At 33.8% G+C, this 15205-nt stretch overlaps 1 protein-coding gene across 1 annotated transcript in view; it reads right to left on the reverse strand.

Moving 5' to 3' along the window:
- Positions 1-555: 555 nt before the first annotated feature.
- The window catches only part of LOC149781476 (polyamine-transporting ATPase 13A3-like), a 218998-nt gene continuing 204348 nt past the window's right edge, over positions 556-15205 (reverse strand). Inside the window, exon 31 of the mRNA XM_089935567.1 lies at positions 556-6148. Within this exon, the coding sequence (XP_089791693.1) occupies positions 5510-6148 (639 nt within the window). The 3' untranslated portion in view covers positions 556-5509. The remainder of the gene's footprint in view (positions 6149-15205) is intronic.

Here is a 15205-nt window from a genome sequence, read left to right on the forward strand (position 1 = left end):
TTCCTCTCCCCCCCCCCTACCCAAAATTCTGGTTATGACTTTACTATAAAAAAGAAGAGTACCCATGTATTACATAAATGTCACAAATCAATTTGGTGCAAGTGAAGAAACATTAGCTGAATATTATACATGGGCAAAGCTCAAAATCAAACCAAGACTCAGAAAAAAATCTGATTTAGTGAAAATGAACTGATATATACCTAACAGAGTTCAATCCAAAAGGTTGTGAGTTCAAATTCAATTAATACATGGATAACACACAAGACAGACAGACAAACTGACACAGGTAATACTGAGGTAAAACCAATAAAAACACTGAACATGAAAAAATTTGGGAAATATAATCTCTGAATAAATTTAAAATTCCAATAGTTCTCAAATCAGAATTTTAAAAATTCAAAAATCTGTTCCAATGCTCAAAACCTGAATATTAAGGTGATTTGTCAATTTTGGTACTAGATGGCATAACCTGCCTTTATTTTATCAGACCAGAAAATGAGGTACAAATGTACTTTCTATCAAAGTGATTTGTATATAAAAAAAGTAAACACCCAGTGATGTTAATGATGGACTTATAAAACTTTATCAGTTTTTAAACAAACCCTTGATCATCTGTTGCAAAAATTACGCTAGTTACCGATACAGGTACTGAATAAACTCGCAAACAAGGCAGTTTCAGCTGTGAACAATACAGACCCTGTTCTGTCAATCAGGGTCTTTGTTGTTTGTAATACTTCCAGCAAATTACAAAAATAAAGATCTGCAAGTCATTTTTGTAACAGCAGATCCAGACATATCAAGAGTGCAGACTATGATTTTCACAAAAGTACATATGGTATGCACATATGCATAAAAAAACAAGTACTGAGTAGCAAGCAATCCAATAAACAGAAGCTACTATGTCACTCATAGAAGCTTATTAACAAACAGTACATACAATTTGTTCTGTACTGTTGACCATCATCCCATAAAACTAATGCATAAAATATTTTAAAACTGCACAACATGCATATCATATACCTATCAATTTTCCACCCAAGAATGAGCCAGAATTTTCTTTTTCTATTTTACCATATTCCCTGATGAGGTTTTAACCACTTTTTTTCTCGAGGTTTCTTGGTTACAACTAAACAAGAGTGAACCACTATGCCACAGTCTCACTGGATATCCAAATGGAAATGAGTAGAATTCTCTTTAATAAATCTGTATCATCAACTTCCAACAATTTGTTCAATCCCACCTAAAATAACTCAGAATAATGTTATTGTTTGAATGTCAAGTCCCCATCTGAGCCTCTCCCAATGTCCCTCCAGAAAAGTAAGATTGCTATCAACCTAGCCATGGATATACACTTTCCTAGTTATTCAGCTGGTTGATATCTTCTGTGATGCAAAAGTTGACTATTGCACCATAGCTGTAAAACATACATAGGTCTGCTGCCCCCCATGCATCAAAGAACTTGTGTTATTAACAGTGAAAGCAGTGAAAACGAGTGACACTTTTATACATGCCTTATTTATTAAATTGATATTCATATGCATATCAGCAGCTTTTAAAAAATTTGGTTTATGAATTGGTTTTTTTTGTGTATCAGAAAGGCTGAAACCTTAAGCAATTTCATCTTTTATTCAGTTGTGTTTTGGAATTGTATAAATTTATCTGCAAATTGATAGGTATATAACATAGGATCATTATCATCGTAGTATGATCTTAATTGCTAGATCATGTCTTGTTGTCAGCATCAGAAAATCTGCATCATGACTTAAAACTTTGTATCTTGTTATCATCCAGATTTTATGATGCAAAAAACTTTATGTGATCTACAAATCAAGATCAGAACCATCATATATATATATGATCAAGTTCTTAATTTTAAAACATTGTATAAAAACCTTCATAAATAGAAAATAAGGCAAACCTTCTTATCTGACTGACATAAAACATGAATTTACGAGCTAAAATACTGACGTAATGAAATTCATATTAATAGTTTCGTCTTAAACAGAATATGATCAGAAGATACATATAAAATGATATTTGGCTTCATATACATTTAAAATTTAGCTTTTAGCATAACTTGGACATGGCTCAATACTTGTATTATAAAATGTTAAAAATAATTCATTTAGTTGGCAATTTCCATGCAAAGATAAAACAGGCATTACTACACCGATTCAGTTATTTATACATTTCTTTCATCATTCTACATTTTGTATGAAATCCAGTGCGTTGGTCACAAAGTTCATATACACGTTGACTATCTTATTTACAATACAATCCACAAAAAATCAATACAAGTTACATTGCATAATATGTATCAAGCTCCCAAAAACGTTTTCCATCTCTGATGTAAATTTCCCATGCACACAAAATTATCACTGAAAAACGTTTTCCATCTCTGATGTAAATTTCCCATGCACACAAAATTATCACTGAAAAACGTTTTCCATCTCTGATGTAAATTTCCCATGCACACAAAATTATCATTGAAAAACGTTTTCCATCTCTGATGTAAATTTCTCATGCACACAAAATTATCATCTCTGATGTAAATTTCCCATGCACACAAAATTATCATTGAAAAACGTTTTCCATCTCTGATGTAAATTTCCCATGCACACAAAATTATCATTGAAAAACGTTTTCCATCTCTGATGTAAATTTCCCATGCACACAAAATTATCATTGAAAAATGTTTCTATTTTTTTTCCACCTTGATTTCAGTGGAAAATATTTACAGTAATACTGCATGTGATCACACAACTGTGAAGCATGACTTCCTTATTTCTAACAGCATCAAACAATATCCCTTTCATTCTTTTGGCAGCAGGATTCAGTCCTTAAAGTTTATCAGCATGGATTATACCCTGTGTGATTAGAAATGGATTAATGATCAATTATCACTGGATTAATAAAGAGCCAAATCAGCATAAAACAGGCTTGGTTTGCCTTTGGTGTTTCAAGTTGGTTGTGTTGTCTCGGCAAGCATTATGTTTCAATGCCAAAACAGCAAAAGCTCTGTAACCGAAATATCACACAATTTAATGATGGATGGAAACAGGATTTTAAGTGGCTGGAATCCAGTTCAAAGGACATGGATATGCATTTTGCCCCTTCCCATGAAGCTGATTGTAACATCTGATATGGTGGTAAGATTGACATAATGTTATCATGAAATGTGACAACCAATTCATCATCACTGAGATCCATGTTCACAGAATCAGCATCAAATGTAGATAAAGATGTACACATGGGTGAAAGTTGGGAAAAAACAGAAATACTGAAATGTAGGCCAGATGTCAAGCAGGCCACATAGGTCCCTTGTAGGTCCAAGTTAAAACCGCCTGGGGAGGGGGAGAGAATCTCGGGTTTGACAATATATTTTTGCATGAAAATTTGTATCTGAACAATAACAAAATTCTTATTCTTTAATACATCCCTTAAACCATTAATATGCAAATTTCTCATTGTAAATTTGATGAAAAGAAATGTGCTTCCTTTATCTCAACAGTTTTTCCAATATTATTCTGTATATGTGAAAATTCAGGAGCTGAGCATAATATTCATATAAAGAATTCCCCCCTCTCTTTTCATATATATATATATATATATATATAAACTAAAACCAAAATTGAATGAAATACACAAACATCCCAATAGTTGTATGAGACACATTAGTTCGCTGCTTAAATCTTGGAGTCTCTTTCATTTGAAAAATAAGCTCAATTGCTTATTTTAAAGGCTGATAATAAACAATTTTTTTTTCATTCATTTTGTCAATGAATGGTATTTTCTCATTCTTAAATCTGTTTGCATGCACTGCTTTTGTATGTTGGTTGCCTTTTATGTTTTAAAGTCATTCTCCTGTTCTCACCATAAAAATAAATCAGCATATATACACTAAGAAGCTGCTGAAAAAGACAATGCATTAAAGAACCCGCAGTTGGGAGAAGTAGACAGTTAAGGTTTGAAGTTTCATTTCAGGAAAAAGGAATGTGCTGTTCTTTTAGCCATTTATACTAACTTAACTGTACTGAACTGGAGAGAAGAAAAAAATTAAATGCTGTTATTGTCTATGAATTTGGGCAAAATTCCAATCAACATGACTTAGGACTACCAAAATAATGTAACAACTTATTTTTGAAAACAAAATCTTCTATGAAGCAAAGGGGGAGGGAGATACAGAAAACAATGGTAGAATGATATATATGGAGGAATAGAATCATTTGAGGTATCTCATATAATTCAGTGCACTCTATCCACTATTATTCCTATGAGGCAAATCTAGGAATAAAATAGAAGTAAAATATGACAGAGTTATTCAGATTTTTGTAAAGGGCACTGAATTATGTAGTAAAGTATGAACTTCGCGATTCAGCAGAACACATATGAGGAGCCTAGAAAGAATTAATACCGCATGAAAATTTCTATATGCTCGTTCAACACTAAATCATAAGTTTAAAATTTAGAATCCCTCAGCATTGATTTTTTTCTTCCTAATAAACGTTTCCAATGACTTTAACCCTCCTACTCCCCCCCCCATAAAATTGACATGATAAGGAAGAATGACCTGTGAGGAGATTTTGAAGATGGAATTTCTGTCACATGATGGAGAACTTTCACCCATGTATACATGCTGAGAAACTGTTTGCCAACTTTGTCAGGGAACATAATCACCTGTGTACAGTAGCAGACGATTTTTCAGATGTAGTTGCAAAATTTTATTATAATTTATCAATGGAAAATGGGACACATACACCCTTCTCAAAACCTAAACACCCATTTACTGTAAATAAATTACTCCATGTAACTATAAAACTTCAAATCCCATAGGATTCTTACAAGTGCAAAAATTATGTGCATAGTCAAATGATGATCAATTGATGGTGACTGGTAAAATTCCCCTTTTATAAGAAAGGGGAAATTTTGACAACTGTTTTAACAGATGGATGAGAAAACAGAAGGACACTTTGACCACTGGCATTATTTGCTGCTAGCAAGAATAAAATCTATTTTACATAAGCTAAGACTTGCATTTTTTTTTTAAATTATTACTTCAAAACTGCCTGAATAATGAACACCATAAAACAGAAACCTAGATCAGATATGAACCCTGACGGTTCAACTTAAATTTCCAAAAACAAGAAAACAAATTTTCAGAACAAATATTAATAACAGATAACAAGGACCTGCAATCTTCGAGTACAAATCCAGTATTTGCTGAAAAATTTTAACGAACTGCTGATGTCACCGCTGTGGGCAAAAATAAATTCTATGTATTGCTTCCTACTATAGTGGGCTTGACAATAAGTTGTGGAGTTAAGACTAATGTGCAAATTAACCCATCCAGATCAATAAGATTATAAAAAATGATGGAGTTAGTTTTCGTCAAGTTTAATTCTGCAGTAAATCTGATGCCCACTTATAACCTAGAGCCAGTGATGAAAATGTCAAATACATGCTAAAAGCAATGGATTTCAAAGTGACAATCCTAAAAGCTATTTTGCTGTCAGGAATCTCCCTTCTCATCAATGCCTAACAGACTAGATGAAGAGTCAATAGATGCTGTATCCATCTCACCATCACCAGCTACAGCATCATCTCCTTTGTGTCTAAATGTAGATATGGAGTTTGCTACAGAATTGCCTGCTCCATCACTGAATATTTCATGTAAAGAATTGCGTCTGGAAGTTTCTGAGATATCTGACAATTCATTATCATAATGGCTTTTATTTAGCTCTATGACTACTTCACAAGAATCATTCTCATCTTTATTAATGGCATTCTCATCTTGAAATATATGAAAGACTGAAGATCCAATAAAGGAATTGGAGAGATTAGGCTCGTCTTCGTAAGACTGTGAGGTTTTACGAGAGCATACTCTGGATGGAGTGGAGGCAACACTGGATAAATCTGAAAAATCTCTCAGTATTCTGTCCGTGTCCTTAGCATCTTCTCCCAGGCTTGAATTCTCTGGGAATGCTGTCCCATTTGCAATGGCATTGGAGGATGGGCTGAGAGGTGGCCAGCTTGGTGTACGAGCCATTTCTGCCTCTATAGTGTTGTACTCATAGTTGGTTGCAGGACAACATTGCTGATGCCATGTTTGGAATATCTTGCGGATGACTACGTGATCAAGAAGAAAAGTCTGAAAACAAAAAAAATATGCAGAATATGTACAAATGACAGAAGAACAAAGTGTATTTTACTGCATGGAAATGATTAATAGATCAAATATTTAAGAAACGTTCCTCAGTATTCTGAAATTCCTAACACATTATTTGCAATTCCACTTGAAAATATTTCAACATACATGTCTAGCATCCTAAAGATATTAATATTTTACTGAATAGAAAATACCTCTTTTTGTGTAAACTTTTCCATGTATGTAAACATAATGGCATTTTTTGAGTAAACTTTTCCATGTATGTAAACATAATGGCATTATTTTGTGTAAACTAAACTTTTCCATATAAACATAATGGCATTACTTTGTGTAAACTAAAATTTTCCATGTATATAAACATAATGGCTTTATTTTGTGTGAAACAAACTTTTAAATGTATGTAAACATATTGGCATTTTTTTTGTGTAAAATTTTCCATGTATGTAAACATAATGGTATTATTTTGTGTAAACTAAACTTTCCCATGGATGTTAACATAGTGGCATAATTCTGTGCAACAAAAATTGTCCATGCATGTAAACATAATGGCATTATTTGGTGTGAACTAAATGTTTCCATGTACATAAACATAGTTACATTATTTTGTGTCCTCACTGAAGGCACATAAAGCATTAATATACAAAACTTCTTGTTTGAATCAATAAATATACATTTTCCTTAAATTTTCTAATGATGTGTTGGTATTTCAAATTTGAAGTTTTGAAGGTACAGACGTTACAGCCCAAAGTGAGCTACAACTCAATGATAATGGAGCATTGCCACATATTATCAAATATTTCTGTGTGAAGATTCGACTGAATTTGTTTTACAAAATGCGAATAATTTACATCCATAAACACTTCATACTGAAATAACTTTAGATTAGGTTTTTAGTATCCTTGTCAATGTGAAAACAATGAGGGGTTACCCAACCACTCGACATACTCACCCCGAGTCAAACTGCAAACAATGTTGATCACGACATGCTGTCATATAATGCACCAACAGATCAGGGTTTATGCTGTTTGTTATGCTGATTACTTGTAACAAACTTTATAGACCAGACATACTGCTGCATCATGTGATGGCACATCTAAATCTGTGCATTTTTGAAGTTGTATTTGACTTTTAAGCAAGTATATATAGCAGTTTTGTCACTAAGGATTTATCTATATTATGACTCTATTTAATGGATTCTATATAGGATATCATTATATAATGACCCTCTTGATTGGATTTTATGAGGATATTTGACTTTTAAGCAAGTATACATAGCAGTTTTGTCACTAAGGATTTCTCTATATTATGACTCTATTGATTGGATTCTATAAAGGATATAACTATATTATGACCCTCTTGATTGGATTTTTTGAGGATATCACTATTTTATGACCCTCTTGATTGGACTATATATACGATATCACTACATTATGACCCTCTTGATTGGACTATATTGAGGATATCACTATATTATTACCTTGATTGGACTGTACTGAGGATATCACTATATTATGACCCTCTTGATTGGACTGTATTGAGGATATCACTATAGTATGACCCTCTTGACTGGACTTTATTGAGGATATCACTATCTTATCAATCTCTCTAAATTATGACCTTCTTGACTGGACTTTATGGAAGATATCACTATAGTATGACCCTACTGATTGGATTTTATATAGGATATCACTATATTATGACCCTCTTTTTGATATCACTGCATTATGAACCCCTTGATTGGACGTTATTGAGGATATCACTATATTATGAACCTTTTAATTTGATTCTATACATCACCCTCTTGATTGGACTTTATGGAGGATATTATGACCCTATTGATTGGATTTTATATAGGATATCACTATATTATGACCCTCTTGATTGAACTTTATTGAGGATATCACTATATTATGAACCTTTTAATTTCATCTTAATTTGATTCTATATAGGATATTGCTATATTATTGCCCACTTGAATTGACTTTATTGAGAATATCACTATTCTGAATTGGATTATATATAGGATATCAGTATATTATGACCCTCTTGATTGGACTTTATTGAGGATATTACTATATTATGAATAGAGTATGACCCTCTTGATTGGAATATATTGAGGATATCACTATATTATGACCCACTTGACTGGACTTTATTGAGGATATCACTATATTATGACCCTGCTGATTGGACTTTATGGATGATATTACTATATTATGAACCTCTTAATTGGATTCTATATAGGATATCACTATATTATGACCCTCTTGATTGGACTTTTTTGAGGATATCACTTTATTATGAATATAGCATGACCCTCTTGACTGGACTATATTAAGGATATCACAATATTATGACCCACTTGACTGGACTTTATTTACTGAAGATATCACTATATTATGACCCTCCTGATTAGACTATGGATGATACTATTATATTATGACCCTCTTGATTTGCATTTTATACAAGATATCACTACACTATGACCCTCTTAATTGGACTTTATGGAGGATATCACTATATTATGACCCTATTGATTGGATTTTATGGATAATATCACTATATTACGAACCTCTTAATTGGATTCTATATAGGATATCACTATATTATGACCCTCTTGATTGGACTTTATTGAGGATATCACTTTATTATGAATATAGCATGACCCTCTTGACTGGACTATATTAAGGATATCACAATATTATGACCCACTTGACTGGACTTTATTTACTGAAGATATCACTATATTATGACCCTCTTGATTAGACTATGGATGATACTATTATATTATGACCCTCTTGATTTGCATTTTATACAAGATATCACTACACTATGACCCTCTTAATTGGACTTTATGGAGGATATCACTATATTATGACCCTATTGATTGGATTTTATGGATAATATCACTATATTATGAACCTCTTAATTGGATTCTATATAGGATATCACTATATTATGACCCCCTTGATTGGACTATGGAGGATATCATTATGACCCTCTTGATTTGGATTTTATACAAGATATCACTACAGTATGACCCTCTTAATTGGACTTTATGGATGATATCACTATATTATGACTCTATTGATTGGATTTTATATAGGATATCATTATATTATGACCCTCTTAATTGGACTGTATTGAGGATATCACTTTATTATGAATATAGCATGACCCTCTTGACTGGACTAAATTAAGGATATCACTATATTATAACCCACTTGACTGGACTTTATTTATTGAGGATATCACTATATTATGACCCTGCTGATTGGACTTTATGGATGATATCACTATATTATGAACCTCTTAATTGGATTATATATAAAATATCACTATATTATGACCCTCTTGATTGGACTATGGAAGATATATTATGCCCCTCTTGAATTTAGAATTGATACAAGATATCATTACAGTATGACCCTCTTAATTGGACTTTATGGAGGATATCACTATATTATGACTCTAGTGATTGTATTTTATATAGGATATCACTATATTATGACCCTCTTATTGATGATATCACTACATTATGACCCTCTTGATTGGACTTTATGAAGGATATCACTATATGAAGACTCTTAATTGGATTCTATGCAAGATATCACTATATTATGACCCTCTTGATTGGACTGTATGGAGGATATCACTATATTATAACCCTCTTGATTGGACTGTATGGAGGATATCACTATATTATGACCCTCTTGATTGGACTTTATGGAGGATATCACTATATTATGACCCTCTTGATTAGACTTTATGGAGGATATCACTATATTGTGACTCTTGATTGGACTTTATTGAGGATATCACTATATTATGACCCTCTTGACTGGACTTAATAAAGGATTTAGTGGCCTTTGACAGACACAGACATCTTTATAACATTATATCTATTTGTTATAGACATTTGGATTGGCACCATTTTCTTTTCGGACCAAGTGGACATTAAAAGAAGTCCTGCTTTAAACCCCATGCCAATATGACCATCCATTCTGAAGGTGTAGTAATATAATTTTTAAGTTGGCCACCCATACTGCAGGTCTGGTTAAAACCATTCCACATAATAACAAGTCTTCTGGTGAAAACCCCATGTTGATAAGACTGTCTGTTCAGGAGTAGAAAGGTAGACAAGACTTAAAATCAACTTACCATGGTGTCCTTTCGGTGTTTAGAAACTGACACCATTTTCATTTTGGACCAATCAGAGACATTATCAAAACTATTTTAAAAAGAAAACCCCATATGAAATAATGATCAGTGCAGGAGGAGTAATGACAAAGCTTTCAAGTTGGCCACTATTGCAGCCATGTTGGATGGCAGAGCAACACTGTTTGACCAAACTAGTCCTTCGGGGTGAATGTGTATGTCAAGTTTGATGGGAATCCTTGTAGTGCAGAAGGAGTAGCAACAACCAACATGTGTGCCAACTCACAATAGACAATGGACAACAAATTAACACATAAGCTCTTCTGGTCTTCACAGACAGCCAATAGAGTTATTAAATTTTTAATTTTCTAAATTTTCACATGTGCACTTTCTGAAAACAGTAATGCCTAACTAAAAAACATTTCTGTATTTCAAGGACACACAGTTAGTGTAATCTGCACTATTTCAAGTACTTTTCTCCAGCATGCACAGATGGTCAATTTCATGAGCAATCCACTGTTGGTTAACACATTAACCCCTAGCGACAACTTTACGGGGCAGGAGGTAGTAGCCTACTGCCGAGCTCTGTAACGTCATGGTCATGCATGATACACTAAAGTGGGTGGTATTATAGAAAGGTAGACAGATGTAGCTCTACAATGATACCAAATAATCTGGAATATCTAGTTGCACTACAAAATACAGAGGGAAAAACCTCATTTTTTGGACCCAACTTTTTTTTACCCAAAATTCGCCTGTGGTCGGAATCCCATTTTGTGTCTGGATTTTATACTTTTTGGTCTCAGATCTAAGGCGAACCGGTATGAACTGCAAACAGACAGATGAGCCTTTGCAAAAAGATAGGCATTTGGAATAAAGAGTGGTCTCCATACAAAAATAATGGCTCCATTTAGCCCAAAAAAAAAAAAAAATATTTTTTTACCCTTCTGCTCATGTGCGAGTCAAATAGCCAACGAAAAATGATGTTTCTAACACAGCTAGACAGTATGTTATTGAAAGATCACCGGGGTTTTGGTGTTTTCGAGTCTATTCAGAAATAGCTTTCAAAATGTGTTTCCTACTTGATTTTCAGGCAAAAATGACAAAAAGCTCCAGGGGTTAATGTGTTAAAGCGATGCAACTGAACATTAACTTTCTCTATGCTGTTAGAGTGTAGAACAAACAACTTTGCCCTGTGCCTTGTCCAATCAATGTTGCTCCAAAAACTTTGGAGTGGAACTACACAGAAGTGTTTTAGTATAATAAAAAAAAGCCAAACACTTGTCAATAAGACTATCAGTTTAGGAGGAGTAGCAATCACAAGATCTTCAAGATGGCCACCATACTAGCCATAAATGGCTTTCAGATTTCATTTAGGATCAACTATGCCATCAGAAGTCTATAGCAAAATCCACATATCCAAACAACCATCCAATGAGAAGCAGTGATGCAAGTATTTCAAGATAGTTACTATGACAGCCACACTGTGGGTCAAATCAGCATTATTTTCATTAGGACCAGCTATATACTGTAAGAATGTTTTAGCAAACACCTCATGTCAATACAATTATCTGTTCTGGAATAGCAAAAACATATATATATTTTCAAGGTGACCAAGGTTGAATGTCAGATCTACACCATTTTTGTTTAGGATCAACCAGATAAATGAAGAAATGGCTTGGTCAAAATCCTATCCTGATATGTTCAGGAACAGTACAAGATTTTCAACATAGCTACCATGGTTTACATAATGTATGCCTGAGGGATACCAGTTTCATTCAGGATGTCACAATAAAACTGTAAAATTTCAAGACTTTCTTCTGAATAGTTTCAGAAAAGTTTTGATAAAATACATTACTAATGCCAGACACTAGATGCAGAATTAGCACAAATGCTTTTCTGGTCTTTGATGAGAAGAGCTACAACTTCATATATTTTTCTGTTTGTCAAAGGTATTCACAAGCTATTACAGATAATAAGGAATGTCCATAAAAACCACTTAAGACTGCATATACAGTGTTTTAGCCAGGCTTGGAAAAAAGGGCCATATGACATCCTTAATTTGAAATTGTGGGTTAATCTTGTGAGTCAATGGGTCACCCTCATAATGACACACCAAATAAATAACCAACTCAGTTTTCATATTCTGCTCTTTCATGCCTCTGACTTCAGCATGGTAAAACTGGTGAAGTCTGCAATTTTATGCCCCTCCCACATATTAGTTATCTGTTTTAGCAAAGTTTCATTTTTCAAATGATTTCTCAAGGGTGTGATACTGTTTTGCTTCTTTTCTTCCTGTCATTTTAAAATGTAGTTTCTTGTTGGAAGCTTCACTTTCATCTCAGTTTGTGTGGGTCAGTCTTACCATGTTGTTCACTAGAGTCAACATACGATGTCATTGCCTTCACAATTTGATACTGGCGGCAAAAGTATGTCATTCTATACCAACCTTTTAGCAAAACTTTTCTGCCTTTACAAATGATAAATAGCACTAATGTAATGTCATATCACTGGAAGCACATGCTTACAAGAATTGCCAAGACAACAAAGTTAATTAAACAGGAGTGGAAGTTACCTCAATATGTTACTTGAATTTGTTCCATATTTTTTTCATTCATACCGCTGCACAATGAGCTTGACCTCACAACCAAGAAAATATCATGGGATATACCAAGCATATGATTATTTCCATACGATTTTGAGCTTCGCCCAAAATGGTATGAGGAGGATTCAGGAGAATGGAGCATAGTGACCTGTATTTTCTGTCAACAGCACATTGCAATGACTGAGCACAACTCAATGTGATTCGTATTTTTAACCCAGTTAGAATGTGGTGGTCATAGAACACTATACCAGGATTCTGGGGGAAAAAATGGACCAAAAGAGAGATGTTACAAATATGTGTCTTTGACCTGAATTTAAAAGTTACTTTTGAATGTATCACTGTAATTTTTAAAGAATAATCAACAGAGTAGCCCAACACAAAGCTTTAGAGTTGCCTACAGTCGGCAAGTTTCACAAGCTATAAGGCTGAACCCACACCCAGATGTTTCTGTGATGTGGTATCATTCAAACAGTGGAGACAATTAACCTGTGTGTCACCTTGAATCATCATATCAAAGAACCATTCAGTCATCAGATAGCTAAGCCACTCAGTAAGCTGACCTTTTACAATTTCTTTATGTATCTTTTTCATTTCAATGGCTAAATTGTTTCATTCCTGTGTCAGTACAAATGTTTATATGCCGTTAAGTTCCTCAGTTTTATTATAGATAGTTGAACACTTATATTGCTTTAAAATGCCTGAATACTTAATAATCACTTTGTCCTTTTTATTGTGTTTGATACCAGCTTAACAGAAAAACATTGATCCATGCATCTTACTCCAATATAAGTGGGTTCATGAGTTGTCTCGGCACAGATTAAAGAACCACCAAGAATACACTGGACCATCAGCAATAACCAGACCTGAACATGCTCACCATGGTGAAGGTCATTTTGAAGGTCAGATATTCATCATTTTGGATAAACCACATTTTGTAAAATACCTGTCATCAGGTTAGGATAGGCTGTTTGAATAAGTGACAATAACAAGATTATGAAGATAGCCAGGGTGGCCGTGTTACAGGTTACTGTCCAATCGGCACTATTTTCATTTAGGTGTAACTATGTACCAAAAAAAAAAACAGATAAAATGAACAGCCTATATATCAATACCACCATAATGTCCATTCAAGAAAGCAATGACAAGACACTGCCACCATTTTGGCCGAACTTAATGTCTTGGTAAATAACTCATGTCAGTAAAAGGATTCTTTCTGAAGGAGCAGTGATAAGATTTTCAAGATGGATGTTTGATGGGCATATATTTGTTTACGATCAACTAGCTATAACACCTCCCAATAAATAAAACTCTCTGTTCTGGTGGAGCAACGACAACAAGATTGTTCCAAAGTGGCTGCTAGCTTGGGAATTTGATGAATACCATTTTCATTTAGGGTGAACCATATAATGTAAGAATGTTTTTAGTAAAGACCAAAAGTCAGTATGACCATCTATTCTTCAACAGTTGCAAGATTTTCGAGATGACCAGATTTGCAGCCATACTCAAGGTCAAACAGACCAAATTTCATATAGAACCAACCAGACTTCTCCCTCAATAACTTATGCACAAACAGGACTCCAAAATACAGACAGCAGTTTAAGTAACTGTGCAAGTTAGTGAACAACCTATGAAAATTTAAGAAGGGGCTGGTTTCCTGTTTGGCCATGAATAAAAAGATGAGGGGGCTGGTGTCCTGTTTGGACATGAATAAAAGACGAGGGGGCTGGTGTCCTGTTTGGACATGAATAAAAGACGAGGGGGCTGGTGTCCTGTTTGGACATGAATAAAAGACGAGGGGGCTGGTGTCCTGTTTGGACAGGGATAAAAAGACGAGGGAGCTAATAAATGGTTTAATACTCATTTCCTATTAGAGATGGCAATAACTGTAAATAAAATGCATTTTTAATGAGGTTTTTCTCTATTCATTTTAAATTCAGTTTATTTTCAAGAAAACCAACCTCTAAAAGATCATTGCGTGAATCAATCAAAATGGAGTTGGACTTAAATTGGTTGTGATAGCTGATTGACACTTTTCACATTTGAATACAGGAGGGCATATAGCATTTATGATGATTACACTGAAACCAACTTTAAAGATAGAAATAAAATATGAATTTTAATCTACAAAAGTTATTTAACTAACATTTATTTATTCAAGTGCTGCTGTCAGAGTGGCACCATTTTTATTCAGAACCAACTGGACCTAATGATGAAATGTCTGAAGTGGCACCATTTTTATTTAGAACCAATGGGATCTAAGGATAAATGTTTGATGC

This window comes from Sinohyriopsis cumingii, chromosome 15 (assembly GCF_028554795.1).
Source record: "Sinohyriopsis cumingii isolate HCF-2022 chromosome 15, ASM2855479v2, whole genome shotgun sequence".
NCBI lineage: Eukaryota > Metazoa > Mollusca > Bivalvia > Unionida > Unionidae > Sinohyriopsis > Sinohyriopsis cumingii.